Source organism: Oryx dammah, unplaced genomic scaffold (assembly GCF_014754425.2).
Source record: "Oryx dammah isolate SB20612 unplaced genomic scaffold, SCBI_Odam_1.1 HiC_scaffold_16, whole genome shotgun sequence".
In the NCBI taxonomy this organism is placed as follows: domain Eukaryota; kingdom Metazoa; phylum Chordata; class Mammalia; order Artiodactyla; family Bovidae; genus Oryx; species Oryx dammah.
The window spans coordinates 52,419,086-52,435,601 of NW_024070200.1; the positions used below are offsets into that span (position 1 = coordinate 52,419,086).

General features: G+C 52.5%; 1 protein-coding gene across 7 annotated transcripts in view; it reads right to left on the minus strand.

The window, feature by feature from the left end:
• Positions 1-2,725: 2,725 nt before the first annotated feature.
• AKAP13 (A-kinase anchoring protein 13) overlaps positions 2,726-16,516 on the minus strand; it is a 319,519-nt gene continuing 305,728 nt past the window's right edge. For 5 of the 7 annotated variants that reach the window (XM_040256976.1, XM_040256975.1, XM_040256972.1 and 2 more), the window contains 7 exons: positions 15,405-15,566; positions 14,663-14,733; positions 14,164-14,208; positions 11,595-11,645; positions 10,115-10,537; positions 8,272-8,605; positions 2,726-7,115 (listed from right to left, as the gene is read on the minus strand). In XM_040256976.1, the coding sequence (XP_040112910.1) occupies positions 7,066-7,115; positions 8,272-8,605; positions 10,115-10,537; positions 11,595-11,645; positions 14,164-14,208; positions 14,663-14,733; positions 15,405-15,566 (1,136 nt within the window). In that variant the 3' untranslated portion in view covers positions 2,726-7,065. The remainder of the gene's footprint in view (positions 7,116-8,271; positions 8,606-10,114; positions 10,538-11,594; positions 11,646-14,163; positions 14,209-14,662; positions 14,734-15,404; positions 15,567-16,516) is intronic. The other 2 variants (XM_040256973.1, XM_040256974.1) reach the window with 2 other exon arrangements.

A 16,516-nucleotide genomic window follows, 5' to 3' on the forward strand; every position in this document is an offset into this window, starting at 1 on the left:
GTCCCAGGTTATTCGGCCATCAGATGGCGAAACTGGATGTTGAGCCCAGACTGCAGTCTGCGCCTGTTCTCCCGCTCACCCTGTGGCCCCCACTCAGTCCAGGTCCCCTCAATGGTGTGGGACCCCAGCCTGGCCCCGTCCCCAGCTCCTTGCAGCTGCCAGGCTCCTGCGGGTGGAGGGAGCATTGTTTCAGGTGATTGGGGCCCCACCACTCTGGACACAGGGATGGGGCCAGGATGGGAACCCGGTTGTCCAGGCAACCACCCAGCTCCAACGCTGAAACCCGTGGGGGTGGGGTGGGAAATTCAAGGCCCTGGAGGGGATGTGCGGATGGAGGCAGACAGAAGCAGGCCCGTTCTCAGCGGGTCTGCAGAGCCAGCTTGCCGCTCCCTTGCTCCCCCGTGCCCCCACTTGAGTCCTGCCACTTAAGGCCCTTCCCCTTCTTGGGTCCCTCTCCTCTCCCCTCCTCCCACCTCCATCCCGAGGGTCCAGAGACGCTTTCCCAGGAAGAAAGGAAGTCTCAAAGCTCCTGGAGGGAGGGGCAGCCCAAACCTGAGTGGGACCATTTGCAGCTGTCTGAGGAAGCGATGACAACAGTCCAGAGGGAGCTGGGGACAGCCCGGGTTAACTGGGACACCGGAGGACTTGGGAGGCTGGCGGGGCCCACAGCCTCCAAGTCTTGGGCGCACCGGGTTCCACCCCTGTCCACTGGGGACTCCTCTCAGGGCCTCCGAGGAGGAGGACACGGTCCACCTGGATCGTTCCGCCTCTGGGCCCCTGAAGGAATAGGGGTGGTGGGAGGGAGGGGTGCAAATTCTCCAGGCAAAAATACTGGAGTGAGTAGCCCTTCCCTTCTCCAGGGGAATCTGCCCACTTCTCCTGCACTGCAGGCAGATTCTTCAGCGAGTCACCAGGGAAGCCCAAGGAAGAAGGAATCTCCCAAGGAGCCTGGAACGGGAGGGGTGGCTGGGGAGGCAGGGGGACTTGCTGGGAAGGTGGCCGCGGCCCCAGGCCGAGCCAGGAATGTGGTGACAGAGGGAGCCCTCGGGTTCTTGACTGAAGTCTTTGGCTGTGCTGGGTCTTCGTAGCTGCAGCTCTCTCTGGTTGTGGCGAGCGGAGGTGCAGTGTGCGCACTTCTCACTGAGACGGCTTTTCTTGCTGTGGAGCACGGGCTCCAGGCACAAACGGGCTCCAGCGCCTGTGGCAAGTGGGCTCAGCAGTTGCGGTCCCTGGGCTCTAGAGCGCAGGCTCAATGGTCGGGGTGCACGGGCTTACTGGTTGCTCTGCAGCAGGTGGGATCTTCCCAGACCAGGGATAGAAGGAACCCGGAACCCGCGTCTTCTGTGTTGGCAGGCGGATTCTTGACCACTGAGCCACCAGGGAAGCTACTCTGATCCTTTTTGACCTTGGATCTGCTTCTATTTCCAGTTCCAAGGAAGTCACAAAACTGGGGCCCTGTTCCTCCCTGCCCAGCAGGCTCTTCTCCAGCTTGCTGGCTTTGTTCATGACTGTCTCTGTCCTGCGGCATCAGTTAGCACACTCACTTCCTGGGTGCACGGCTGGCTTTCCCTTTGAGTGGGGTGCGGGGGTGGGGGTCCTTGGGCAGAAGTGGCCCCTTCTCCTTTAGGAGCAGGCGGGGACCCCGCACTTGGCTGGCTGGCTGGTCCTCATGGAGCCCGCCCAGCTTTGTGCCTTTGGCTTCTCCTGGAACAAAGGATGGTTCCTCCTCCCCTCTCCTGCCTCCGGGTGAAGGGAGCCTGTCCGTGGCTCAGACCCAAGCGAGGAGCTGGTGGGGGCAGGGCAGCAGAGGAGCTCGGGGCGTGGGAACCACTCTCCCACCCCGCTGGGGGTGTCCAGATGCCGCAGCTGCCCTGACGGCTGCGGTGAGCGGCGGAGAGAAGGGACCACTGTTCCCTGGCTTCTGGGGCAGCAGCTATTGCCAGGGCTACAAGACTCTTTAGAAATCCAGGCGCGTCCAAGCTCACCGAATGAGAGAAAGCACTTGGCAACCCAGCGGGACTTTCTTCTTTTTGGTTGTGGCAGTGTGGGGAGGGGCACGGAGCTTGGGAGCACAGAGCTGCGAATCGGGCTGATTCTGTTTTCCGCATCACACCGGGTGACCAGCTGCACCCAGGGGCCTCTCATGGGGACAGCAGGGCAGGCTCGGCTCCGGGAGGCGCCAGCGGCGCAGGAGTAGCAGCACAGGCGCCTGCAGGCGGGTTAGGGTTGGGAACAGCAGCTCCTACTGTGCATTCCAGCAATTTCTGAGGATCAGACCCAGTAAATGCCTTCAGAGCTACATGCAAACGAGATTCTTCTCCCTGAATTCGTTTTTTGGCAATTGCCTTGTTTGGGGGTGGGACGGGTTGGAAAAGTCAGCAGAGAGAAGTAAACTGACATTCATCTTTTTTACATAGTAGGATCTATGTAAAGGATTACACAGTAGCATCTGTAACAAGGACGTTTTTCACCGCACTTATCTGACGGGAAATGGTTCTGACTCTTGGCACCTCCAGGCTAGGGTCTGGCTCCAGGGGGACTTGAGTTCCCCAGGAACCACTCTGTGCTCCGGGGTAGTCCTTCCTGAAGGTACAGAAATAAGGCTTCACTGGGTCGAAGGCTCCCTCACAGCTGGGGAGGGGAGCGGGCCCTTCACCGGGAACCAGAGTACCCTGGGACTCACTCCAGCAGGCCCACCGGACAGGAATAAATCAGAGTCACCACCGAGACTTAAAGGACATTTATTATTATTATTATTTTTTTTTTGGAAGGTGGAGGGGGGCTTTACAAGGGTCTGAAGCCGATAACTAGAAAGGGAGATAAATAAAATACAAAGCCAGTATGTTGTGGCAAAATTCCAGGAAACACACTGAAAAAAGAAATCTTTACAGTTTAAAACTGCTTTTACTTTATACATAATTACAAATTAATATACAGCATCTGGGTTTTAACCCCTTTTTATTTAATAGGATTCAGCACAGAAATGTCCATTTAGCATCTGAAAATGACAAAATGACAGCAGAGGTATCAGGTGTCTGGGAACCGGCCTCCTGCATGTCCTGGGCTGTCCTGCGCATCAGGTGGGGTGACACGCCCGGAACCTCAGACGGAACGGAGACCGTGGTGGCCCGTCAGAGCCCTGGAGCCCGGGGCAGTCCGGGCGGGGGAGGGCAGGGTGAGCAGAGGCCGGCGTGGCCCAGGCAGGAGACACGTCAGCCAGCTTGGTCTGCTCATCTTTAAACCTTCGCCAGATGGAGAACGAACTCAAGGCTGGCTAAGCTTCTGACAAATTCGACTGGTACATGGAAAGAAGCCTTTGTTGTTTTTGTTTTTTCCCTCTTATGGCAGCACTGAAAGACTTCTCGTCTTAAAACCTGGCCAGCAGGCAGGAGGTTTCAAAGCGCAGGTTAACTAGGAATGTTACACTACACTGGAAGAAAGAAAACGAAGCCAACCAAGACGAGCTGCTGGCCTTCTTCCTTGTCTCTGAGGGTCGACCGGAGCAGCAGCGTTGGGCGGGGCTGTGACCCGGGGCCGCCGGTGAGCGTGTCGCAGGGCTCGGCTGCGGGGTGGCGGGCACCGTGCCTCGGCCGCCGCCACCACGACACAGAGGGTTCTTTCAGGGCGTCTGCAGTCCACGCGTGTCCAGAGCCCTCGGCAGTGGCTGGGGTCCCCTCCGAACCACCCTCTTTCGGCTGCTGAAGCCCACTTTCCAGTCCGTTTCTCCCAGCTCCCTCCCCGGCCCAGCCCCTGGGCGTGGCCGCCCATGGGGCACACCGGGCCTCCACCAATGCTGCATCAACCGCCACAGCTCCAGGCTGACAACAGGCCTCGGGAGCAGGGCTATGGAAAAAAGAACTTTGGGGTCCAAGGGAAGAATTACAGAGTACTGCTGTGAACCACACCTTCCAGGCTGGAGGTCTGGCCACCTTTGAGTTAAGGTGGGGCCTATTTATAAACCAGACACACTAACACCCACCCTCCAAACAAAGGGACAACAAATCCCAAGGGTCTTACAGTGCGTGCTCCCTACTGCTCCAACTAGGGGCTCGGGAAGACAAGTAACAGGAGAATGTCTGCAAAGAACAATTTTTAGTGGTATTACCCTGAGACATGAGAGGATAAAAGGTAAGGTTCGTACCTTTCCAAATAAAAACCAAAACTTCGTTAAGGAGTTCCTCCCCACAGACCGCTCTCATGGCGGTAGAGGGGGGAATGTTGGCAAAGGCTGAATGACGGCAACTGGGCTGTTGTTAACCCTCTCCATTTTCAAAGCAAACAGTCAACAGCTGATTGTCGTGGAAGTGAAGCCAACCGTGGGGAGCGTTTAAAGTGCACACGTCGCCCGACTAGGACAGCGACCACTGAGATGACGGGAGTCCTGAGAAGGCGCAGCCTCCTTCCAGGTGACTCACTCGATTCTGGGACCCTGGGTGGCGTCTCCATTTGCCCCCCCAAATCTGAACGCCAGGGAGGTCAGGCCCCTGATTCCCTAAGCTGAGAAGCTTGCCTTCCCAGCTTGTGGACACTGCGGAGAGCCGAGTCTGAGTCGCCCTGAGAGGCGGCCCCTTCTCACAGGAAAGAAACCTCAGCAACCAGGTCAGGCCTTGAAGTCGGAGGCGGCCTCGAGGTCAGAAGCAAAAGCAGGAGCAGCAACAATCCCAGGTGGCTCCCCAAACCCCACACCAGACAGGGAGAGGGGACCAAGGCACGGAGAAGCACGGGTCTGGGTCAGGGGGAGACGCCCTCGGATTCAGATTCGAAACTCGTCCAACCACAACCTGACCAGGCGGGGTGCAGGCGGAGAGCTAATCGTTTCAGAAAACTGCCACCAAACAGCCAAGGCAACCGCAACACAACCAGGTGGGAACAAAGGACACTCTGAAACTGAAATCCAGCCGTGTGGCAACGGACAGAAACTCTGTCCGGGCACCTCTGGTGGAGAGCCTGTGTGAGGGCATAGACGCCTGGAGGAGGACGCGGGCCTGCTGAACCAGTGACCAGGACAGAGCGCAGAGCTCCCCGGGCATCTAAGCAAGGCCACGGCAAGCCAGCCATCCTCGGAGCTGTAGGGACTGGCGGTGGAGGCAACCTAACCTTCTGACGATCAGGGTCTTTGGTCGGGGGGTTGGGGCGGGGCATATCAAGGTTCAGTAGAAAATCAGCTGGTTCTCAAAGCCTTTCTGAAGGTAAGAAATCGCCGTGATAAAACGAGGCACATGAAGCCCATGGGTGGCGAGTTTTTTTAACTCTCAAGAAAGGAAGAAGACCTCTCTCGGTCAAAGAATGAGGTTGGGGTGGGAGGAGGGAAGGAAAGGGACTTCGCCCTCTACCCTTAATTTTCCTTTGGGCCTTCAAGGCACTTTGATAGACCTGGAGGAGTGAGGATGCAGCGCGGGCTGCTTGACCGGACACAGTCAAAACCGTTGGGCTGGTGTGTTCACCCTTAACACACACACGCACACACACGGACACACACACACACATGCACTCAGCACACAAATAAATAAAACAAATCTAAAGCTAAAACTTTTAAACCAGACCTCTTTCAAATAAACTGAAAGATAGATATCTCCATCTGCAAGGCCAGCTTGCAATTCATCAACAAGCACCAAGGTACAGATCTGTTTGTTTTTAAAAAGGTTATGTTCAGAGACCCATGCTCCTGAGGGGCGAAAGGCAGGAATCAAAGGCCACATGGAAAGCACAGAATTTTCCAGGGTCTTCCCCACCGCAATGAGGGGGTAGCAAGTGTGGCAGGTGCGGGGGCCTCATGGGGAAACGCCCTGCACTTGCCGGCTGGCGACAAGCCTCCAGGAATACAGATGAAAACACAGAAAAAGAGAGAGAGGAGGAAAAAGAACAAGCAGACAGCACTTGTGCCATCTTCAAGGGACAGAGTACAGTAACCATCAGAACTTTAGACTGCAAAACTTGGAGAAATCAAAACTGTGCCAGGCCTCCTGACAGGAGACCCTCCCAGGCCGTACCCTCTGGGCCAGCTCTTCTCCTGGTCTGATCTGGAGGGAACCACTTCATGCGCCCAACGCACCCACCTCCACCTGCTTTCGGCCAGCTGTCTAGGATAGGGCGGCCACCCCACCCTGGAGGGAGAGGCAGGCAGCCCCAGGGCGGGCGGAGGAGCACAGGTGGGGGTGCAGGCAAGAGCGGCTTCCCTGGGGAGCCACTGCGAGGCCCCAGGGGGACGGCCTGGGGGTTGTGGTCACGTGCGAATGGCCAGGAAGACTCTGCAGGGGTGACGGGGAGGTGGCCTCTCTACTTCTGTGCTCAGAATCCGTGGGCAAACATCTTGGAAAGCCAATACAGGATTTCTTTGAGATCTGATGACATTACCCTTTTTTTTTTTTTCCCCTAAAGTGACCAAAACACCAAAATCAAGGTGTTTCAGGGTCATTTGCTTTTTAAAGACAGCGAGCCTTCTTTCACTGGTTTTCACAACTGTTTGCCGTCCCTTCTGAATGAGAAATACACGCAGAAGTGGGGGGTGAAGTGTGCACGAGTGGGTTTGCCGGGAGACAGCCTGGGGGCACCAGCGGCTGAGACTCGGAGTGCACCCACCAAGTGGTGGCGGGCAGCGCCCTTGTGTGGAGCTGAGCTGAGCCCTCCAGGCGTCTGGTGTAGACCACGCACAGTCCCGTTGTATTCCACGTGTCTATACAGACGGGTACCATACGCGTTCAGACGAAGCGCAAACTACCTGCTGTTTGATTTTTGGTTCTGTTCTCCCAAATCAAAAGGCAGCCAGAGCTTCAGACCACATTCGGAAACACCCTCTCGGCCTCGAGGCATTCCTGACATGTCCACAACCATCGCCTGGATTTTCGGGGCCACTATCCTTGTTGTAATGTGACCTCAGCAAGGCCGGCCAGTGGTTGGGTGGCAATCCTGGGCCTCCTTCCCCACTCTGACCCCCAGGACCGTCTGTCCCTTGGGCCCAGGCCCTGGGGCAGCGAGGAGGGCCGCTGGGCGCAGGCATCGGTGGCGGGGAGTGCACACAGGATGGCGGGGGAGGACGGTCACCAGGCAGGACAGTAGCGGGACCGGTCAGCAGAAAATCTCTGCCCCCTCCGCAGGCGCCTCTGACGTGGGGCCGTCTGGAAAAAGGAAGCCAAGAGGGAGAGAGAAATTCAGACAAAGATGCTCTTTTCATTGGTAAATTCTGTCCTGTCTTCCCTAAACACAAGTCCCCCGGGATGCAAACAGACGCTGGGCAGGTGGATGATGACTGCTGCTGCGGCACCCCCTCCACTGATATAGTCAATGAGGTCCTCAATGATGTCCTCTGCCTATAGATCCTTGAACTCGACCGAAGACAAGCCTGGAAATAGGGATTTCTCTATACTCTCCTGCACAGAAGGGAGAGGCCAACCCTGATAAGAAGGACTCAACCTCGTGTTGTGCGATCTGATCGCGTGCCCTGCGCTGGTGGGCACGTCAGCTAATTCTGAGCTGCAGGGTTCCTGGGTGTCTGGGGTCAAAAACACCTGCCTCATATCTCCTGCAGGATTAAAGCTGCCCTTGGAAAATGCTCACTAAGCACCTATTAGTATATTATTTTTCTTTTTCCTTCTGGGTCTTTTGGAAGACAGCATCAGTTTTATTGCTTTTTGAAATGCTATATAAAGCCTTAAACTTTACAACAGCACATAAGCAATTTGCATCTTTTATGTTTAAATATATTTATGTGGTAAGGGAAAGTACTTGCATATGAATATATAGAATCTTTAAAAAAATCATCCTCCTTTACAGTAGAAATTTCTTTATACAAGTATCTCAACTTGTGTCTTTAAATAAAAAAGTTAGTGACTGGTTAAGAATCTTCTGAGATTTCAACAAATTCAGCTTTCCAATGAAGTAGCTTATTACTGGACCAGGCTGGAAGGCAGGGAGGCCTGTAACTGATTCACTGCGTCTCCGCTCCTCATCTGGACAGTAAGCGTGAGAAAGGAGCCGTGCTCCGCACTCCGCCCACACACCATACAGAGTGGGCTCCTAAAGGCTCCCTGAATCTCAGTTCTCAGCGTTAAGTCCCAACAGTCCTCTATGGGCAGAGCAAGTGGGTCTGGTGAGATATATAGGGGTCAGCCTCTATGCGCCTGAAAGGCAGGCGCCCCTTTTTAACCCCTCCTGTGCTGCCGTCTATGGGGTCACATAGAGTCGGACACGACTGCAGTGACTTAGCAGCAGCAGCAGTGCTGCCAGAGCCCCCAGGGGCGGCGCAGCCAGAGGGAGACCTGGTGTGCGACTTACCCCCGGGCTGTGAGCTGCTTCCTTTGCCCTTCTTCTTCTTCTCCTTCTTTTCCTTTGGCTTAGCTAACCCAAACAGGCGGGTGGACGTGGACGTGGACACGGGGGTCTGGCTCTGAGCCTCTGGTGCTTTGTTTGTCTGGCTGGCGGAACCCAGCATGTGAAAAGGCCCCTTTTCTTTGTGTGTCCGAGAGATGCTGTTCCTTTTGGGGGACACTGAGAGTTCTGAGTCCAATGACCCTGATTTGGCTATTGAAGGTGCAGGTGGCGAAGGGGTCTCCTCGGGGTTTGGAGAGAAGGATGGGATCCGCAGCAGCTTGGTGTTTTGATATGAAACCTGTGCATGGTTGAGAGAAGGGATGTAACTTGGGGGACCAGCAGCATCCTCAGTAACTGCTCAGTGGGCAATGCACAAGGGCACTGGGGATGCTGGAGTGTCAGACCCGTGCACACTCACTGCCTTGGACTATGGGGAGCTTGAAATCAATACCCTGAACTTCTCAGTTCCATTTCCTGCCCCCACTCCCTGTGGTATCTACCAAAGTGCTAAATGACCATCTTTGATACCTTGACTACATCTATCACTAGCGCTGTAAAGAATGAGTAGCACCTTGGATGAGGCAGCTCGCAATTCCTATCCCCTGGAGAGGCAGTAAGAGCTGCTTATCCCATGACTGATTTAAATGAAGGAGTGGATAATTATTTCACTGCTAAGAGATTAGAGAGGTCTGTTCAGGTTAGAGGGCAGGTGTAGATGTGCTTACACCAAGATCCTGGTCAAAGGTCAAACTGAAGATTAAAGAGATAGACTCTGAGTTCTCTGGGTAGCCTTCCCTGGGGAACCCATTCTTGGGCCACACGAAGCATGGCCCGGCTCCTGTGCTCCCCACACACCTGGAAACCTCTGCACGAAGCCTAACTGCCCGCCTCTGGAAGATGGCAGTGTCCTTTTCCTTCACTGTTCAAGGTCCATCGATCAAATGAATGGCAACATGGGTATCAGGATACCCAGGAGGCTCTGGTTTCCCTGTTCTAGAATAGCCAGGGACTATCACTGAAACAAACTCGGGGGTCAGTGTGCTCCCCACATATGGAAGGCCTTCCTTAATCAGCAGTGGCTGCGGGAAAAGGCTTCATCCACAGTGGCAAGACATATCGGGAATGAAGCAGAGCCCAGATGTCTGAGCATCCCCAACCAAGAATGACCTCTTTCCCCTCTGTGGCTGGGATGGGCCCGGCCCTGTAGCTGAGGCCCACTAACCTGGGCATCAGAGCCCTTACTGCTCTGTGAGCTCAGGCACCGTGTGTCTGGTACCTACAGTGAATTGTCTCTGTTCAGCTACGAGGTCCTTTAGGTTCTGATTTCTCACGTGGCACAGAGCAGAGGGGTTGCTCCCCAAATCCTGGATGGCTGACTGCCACCCTCACAGACACTGAGGCTACCCCAGCCTAAACGGGCCAGGCTCAGGGCAAAGGCCTCCCAGGTACCCCTCCTTCAGTGGCCTGGCCAAACTACAACCTTTCATGCACTTCTCAACCCCTTACAGACAAAAAGGAGAAAACAGACTCACTTCCTCACCTGCCCCTCTGCTAATGCATAAACAGATTGAATAAAATCAGCCTTTATATTATATATTCTATCTGCCTACTTTCCCCCGTGCCGGGCACACAGAGGGTAATTTTTTAAACTGCAGGATAACTGCTTTACCATGCAGTTAGTTTCTGCTGTACAACAATGCGAATCAGCCATATGTATACACACATCCACGCCCTGTCGGGCCTCCCTCTGTGGCCCCGCATCCCGCCCTCGAGGTCATCAGGACTCCGAGGGTCCTCGCCCGGGTACCTGGCTGAGCCGCTCCGAGTCCCGCCGGAACTGCTCCTGCTCACGCTCGAGTAGCCGCTGGGAGGTGCGCAGGCGCTCCAGGTCGCCCTGGTAGGCGCTCTTCCGCTGCTGCAGCTCGTTGTGCTCGCGCTCCAGGTCCTGGCGGCCGCGCCGCAGCTCATCCTCGCGCTGTGCCAGGCGTGCCTCGCGCTCCTGCAGCGCCCTCTCGCGGGCCTCCCACTCGCGCTCGTGCCGCCGCTTCTCCTCCTGGTGCTGCGCCTGCTGCCGCTGCAGGTTGGCCAGGTCCTGGCGTTGCTTCTCCAGGCTGCGCTGCTTCTCCTGCTCGATGAGGGAGCTGGGCCTCGATGCCGTCCGCGTGAGTGCCCGCTCGCTCAGCAGCAGCTTCTGGTCCTCAATGTAGCTGTCCTGCTGCAGCACCACGCCCTGCGGGGAGACGCACGAGGGGGCGACGGACACGATGGGGGATGCGCACGATGGGGTGATGAGCACAAAGGGGGCAATGCCCACGAGGGGGTGATAAACATGGGGGGAACGATGCCCACACGAGGGGACTGTGTGCCTAGCCCGCCTGGTGCCCACACCCTGACTCCAGCCCTCTCCTGCTTTCTAAGCTGCTCTGGGAAAAGTACTCTAGGATAACCCTGGGCGGCAACCAAGTGGGAAGGTCAATGGTGCCAAGACTTTGATTTTGCAGTCAGAGGCCTTGTCTGGGGTGGAGTGTGCCTTTAGAGGTGGGAGGAGGTATGAAGTGGATTGGTTAGATCTTTAAGAAAGGAAGGGACCCGAATTTGAGGATACTGTGCGTGAATGTGCGCTCAGCAGTGTCCCACTCCTTACAACTCCATGGACTGGACCTTGCCAGGCTCCTCTGTCCATGGGATTCTCCAGGCAAGAATACTGAATGGGCTGCCATGACCTTCTCCAGGGGATCTTCCCGACTCACGGATTGACCCTGCTCTCTTGTGTCTCCTGCACTGACAGGCGGGTTCTTTATCACTGGTGCCAAAAGTCAGACACCTACAAAGGCCGTCCAGACTGGAAGCATGTCCTCTGTGAAGGCCTGCACCCCCTGCGCTCTGGGGCATGGCTGTTAACTGTGCTCTGGGCATCCACCATCTGCTCTGCCATCCACCATCTGCTCAGCAACTCTAGTCTTAGAAGATCAGTGAGACTCTGTAGTGTAGTGTAAGTTGCTCAGTGATTTCCAACTCTTTGTGACCCCATGGACTAAGCCCACCAGCCTCCTTTGTCCATGGAGTTCTCCAGGCAAGAATACTGGAGTGGGCTGCCATTGCCTCTGGCAGGGGACCTTAACCACTGCACTTTGGAACCTTTCTCATCATGAGAGCTAGTCTCTCTTGTCTGAGGGCTGTATTTACCCACAAGAAATGTATAAACCTCAAAGATCCAGGCCAGCCACACCCTTGTTGGTCTCCCTCTCAACTAGGAAGTAAAGGGACAAAGGAGAAAAGGCACGTACCTGCAGAGCGCTGAGGAGCTCATGGAGATGGATGACGCTCTGGATGACCTGCTGCAAAAGGAATCAGCAAGCCGTCACCTCAGACCCCAGCACACTGTGCGTCACCCGACGGGAACCCACCCTACCCCACAGCAAGGGGCCTGCGACTCAATCAAGCACTTTCAAACTGAAAGTGCCACACAGAGTAAGCCAGTGCCCAAGTAGCCAAGAGAAACAAAATAAGATCAGATAAGTGCAACTGTGTGGGGGGGGAGTTACGCACAGTGACAAGTATCATAAAGCTCCAATTATTTAAAATGACTGGTACAAAAATGGCACACATCCCGATTTAACCCAACAGAAAGCTCAGAAGCAAACCACAGCATTTAGTGTAGGAGATAAGAAGCATTTCTAGTCAACGGAGAAGGAAAGAATATCAGTCAGTTATTTTGAGGAAATTGGGTAAATCTTTGAAAGAACTTAAGTTGGGATCCAGCCTCACAGAAAAAAAAATTCAGTGAGCTATAAGAAAATATGAGAATGTTTTTTCATCTTGAAACGGGGAAGGCTTTTCAAAGACAGCAACAAGAAAGAACACACAACACACACATGAAATTTCAACTTTTACTATGTAAAAATGTATAATAAAAATCTGGCAAAGAAGACAGTGAACAGAATGAGACAAAAACAAACAAAATCTTTTGATTTAAAAAAGGCTCTCAGATCAATAAGCAAAAGAAAAAACATTCTAGTAGAAAAACAGGCAAGGAACATAAACCTGGGATTTACAGAAGAAGATATACAAATGGTAGAATATGTAACATATTAAAAATGAGTCAACCTTATTTCAAGTCAGAACAATGCAAAAATTAAGAAATAACTACTTGAAATTATCAAGCCAACAAAATGTCAATCAGAAAAGAATTCCCAGTGTTGGTGAAAGCATGATGAGAATGGATGAATCTTCTTGTACTGACACGGTTGGATGCAGTATAACCTTTTTAGGGAGAGGATGGCATGCTGAGGAAATAATCATAGCCTTGCCAAAAAAAAAGTATGAGGATGCTCTTGCTTGCATCATTTACAAAGCAAAAAAGCAGAGAAAGAATTGACCGTTGGAAAGATTAAATTTTGGCAACTAGCATAATAATATACAGCTGTTAAATAGCATGTTTTGTACAAACGTCTCAGGAAAATGCCTCTCAAGTGTTGAGAAAAAAAATCAGGATATGAAGTTCCAGGGAGTACTGAAACAAACTGTGCAAAACTATTTTTATGCAATTCACACTCACAGAAACTTAGACACATAAATACATGTCCTGTGGAAGAAAAGGCTGAAAATAGAACACCACACATTTAATAATATTAGCTATTTCTCAGGGGTAGGCTATTTACTTATTGTTTCCCTGTTTTACATTATTGGATGGTTTTCCAATCTTCTACCATGAACCATGTATTCCTTTTATCTTATTTGAAAACACAAAAACTTAATTATCAGGCTTAGCTCTTCGGAGAATACTTTTTGCCCCTCATTTAACTTTATTCTTAATTAACAGAGAGAAGGAGAAGTCCCAGCTGGCCAGCTGACTCTGGCTGAGCACCTGCAGTGTGCAATCTGTGCTGGAATGCCTGGAAACCACTCATCTCCTGCGATCTCTTACCCAACTCTTCTTACTCAATGTGGGGTGGGGCGGGGGGAGTTGGCAAGTGGAAAAAACAACTAAAGGGCTGCTTTTTAAGCAGCATAGGAGTGGGGCAGTCTGTGTGAAAGCAGGTTTACTTCATTCACTGAAGGGGGTTCCTTTAAGGTGCCACAATGTGCAGACTAACAGGCCAACACAGAAGACAAACAGCCGTCTGTGTTTTAGGGGAAAAAGGAATGATTCCCTGCATCTGAAATTCTGAAACGAAGCCCCTCAGGGACTTTAAGGTGTTCTATGAAAAGCAGAGAGAAGCGCAGAGCACACCCTGAGAGGTATACCCTTGCCCCTCCCTGTCCCAGGTTCAGCTCCAGCCTGCTGACAATGTCACACGTGCAGAGTTAACTAAGCTTGGAGCCTTCAGGAGGATTTCCTCAGAGGAACCCAAGGAGATGGGGAGATGGTGAAAGACCTGGGTTACCCTGCAGGGTCGGCGGAAGGCAGGGAACCTGGTCTCTGCCAGGGGACGCCTGGGCTACTTTTTAAAGTGACATATGGAGTCAGAAGCAGTGCTCAGAGAAGAAAACTCAACTGGAGTCACTGTGCAGAATCACTCACAAGTTCCTCTGTCACACTTCACACTGCAGCTTTTGGTGCCAGGTTAAAGTTACAGCCAAGCTGGCGACAAATTCTACTCAGCGTGAGTGGACAGAGAGAAGCCACTGTGGGAGCTTCACGGCCCACTTTCAAAGAAAGCAACAGGCTTCTCAAGGACAGAGGAGCAGAGACTGGTTTAGGAGGCAGCGATTTTCTGGCAAAAAACTGACAGGACGATGCCCTGGGGCCGACGACAGCACAGTTTGCTCACCCCAGCAAAGCAGAAACGAACAGGCTCAACCCAGCAACTACAACAAAGTCATACTCCTTTAAAGAGCTCAGAGTGTCCTTACCTCACTGTTTCTTTTATGCATAAATACCAAGTTAGCATTTCCACCCTATAAAATAATTAAAAAAGTGCATGTAAAGAAAATGAAGATTGAGGCAAAAATTATATTCATTGTGTGTCTAACTTATGCTGTGACATCCCATGGTCGTTCTTTCTATATTAGGGCAGTGAAGAGGTGATGCTGAACTGTTGTGGAAGCCTTGCAATGAGTTCAGGTGGGGGCGGTGTGTGTTTAAACAAGGCTCTCAGTGGAACCGGTCCCGCCGGCAGAGCTGTGTGCCGGAACGTGATGTCCAGAACCAGAGAGGCCTGACAGCCAAGAACACGGGGCTCAGAACGGTGCTGTTTGCTTAGAAACATGCTTTCCTCTCAAGATGAAGTAGGAAATTAAAAGGGCAAACTGGGTGTCCAAACACAATCACAGTGGACTAAATTCAAGATGATGCGCTTAGAGGAAGGGCCCGGGAGGATGTAGGGAAGGAGTGCCCCTTAGGAAGAAATACCTTTTTCAGACCACTGTCCGACTCGGTCCTCCTGAGGTCCTGGCCATCATCTCCCTCCTCCTTCTCACCTCCTACACAAACAAACAAGTATTTTTTTCAAGTTGCAAAACAGATTAGTCAAGAAAATACTATATGCACAGCTTAGATACAAAATACTCCTGAATCCTAGTAATGCTGGCAGAAGGGCAGCCACATGATTATTAAACAGTTTTACTGATACAGAAGAACTAGGAGCAGAAAGGGAAAAAACAGTCTTATTGCCCCTTTGGCTATAGCTTAGCTGAGATCCCAGGAAAATCTCTTACTACTCAAAATGAACTCAACGCAGATGGAGGTCCCTGAGTTCCAGCAGCTGGATACTTAGGACCCCACTAAAACCTTTCCTGTCTGAGCGAGACAGAGGTGATGGAGCCACTGAGTACAGATGGTTTTTCACTGTGATGGTGAAGGACTGCCCAGAAGAGCACATGAGCTCAAAACCACTGACCTAGGGGCTTCCCTGCAGAGAATCCACCTGCCAGTGCAACAGACTCGGGTTCCATCCCTGATCCAGGAAGATGCCACATGCTGCGGGGCAACTGAGCCCCATGCACCTGAGAGCCGGTGCGCCGCAGAAACCACAGTGAGAGACCCACACACCAAAACCAGACAGGAGCCCCATGCAGCGACAAAGACCTAGCACTGCCAAAAATAAACAAATACAATTATATTAAAACACCACCACCACCACCACCCCACTGACCTTTTGAAGCATTCATCTGATGGCTGTCAAACCCTCCAAAGGTCTCTGCTCTCCGGGGCAGGGACACAGGGCCGACCACACCCTCCTGCTCTGCAGGGGTGCTGACGACTTGCCCAAGCGAGCCTCTTAGGCTGCCGCTCACCAGACCCTGCAGGATCTCCACTGGAAGAGAGGAAACACACAACACTGACATCTCCTCTTGCAATGTGAAAAAGAAAATCTCCTGATTAACACACTATATGCAAAGGGAAGATGATCACAAAATCCCAAAGTTGACTACGAGACTTCCTTTGTTCAGAGAAAGCTCTCAGCTAAGGACAGGTGTTGTAGTTGAATTCTGTTGGAAATGCAGAGATTAAACCTCCAGCCTTATTCACGTGAGATCTAGGAAATGTAAAAAGGTACAGGGAAGGCTGGAGAAGGAAATGGCAACCCACTTCAGTATCCTTGCCTGAAAAACCCCATGGACAGAGGACCCTGGCAGGCTATAGTCCAAAATGTCACAAAGAGTCGGACACGACTGAGTGACCACGATACAGGGAAGGCAGAGTAATTTACTGGAAGGAGCACGGCTCCTGCAGTCAGACCAGAAGCAGCCAAAAAGCAATCTCCAGGAAGTGAGGTGTGCCAATGTGAGAACAGCAGTGGAAAGTGGCAGGCTTTCTGCCCCTGCTGTAGTGACGTCAGGGGGACAGGGATGTCTGAGCATCTGAATTATCAAACCCGACCAGTCACGGTTCTCCTCTAGAGCAGCAGTGTACCACAGAAAGGAGAAAGAGCTGAACGTGGAATAGAAAATGAGCGGGAGAGATGCAACAGAGATGAAGGAAAAAGAAGGTCCATGTGGAAAAAGGAGGAGAAAAGAGGCCAGGAATCTAAGCAAAGTCACTGTCATCTTCTAAAAACACTGCAGGAAAACAACAGAAGAGGCCAGTGAAGTGAAAAAACCTATCTGAGCCTAAAGTTTCAGTTCAGTTCAGTCGCTCAGTTCTGTCTGACTCTTTGCGACCCCATGAACCACAGTATGCCAGGCTTCCCTGTCCGTCACCAACTCCCGGAGTTTGCTCAAACTGATGCCATCCAACCATCTCATCCTCTGTTGTCCCCTTCTC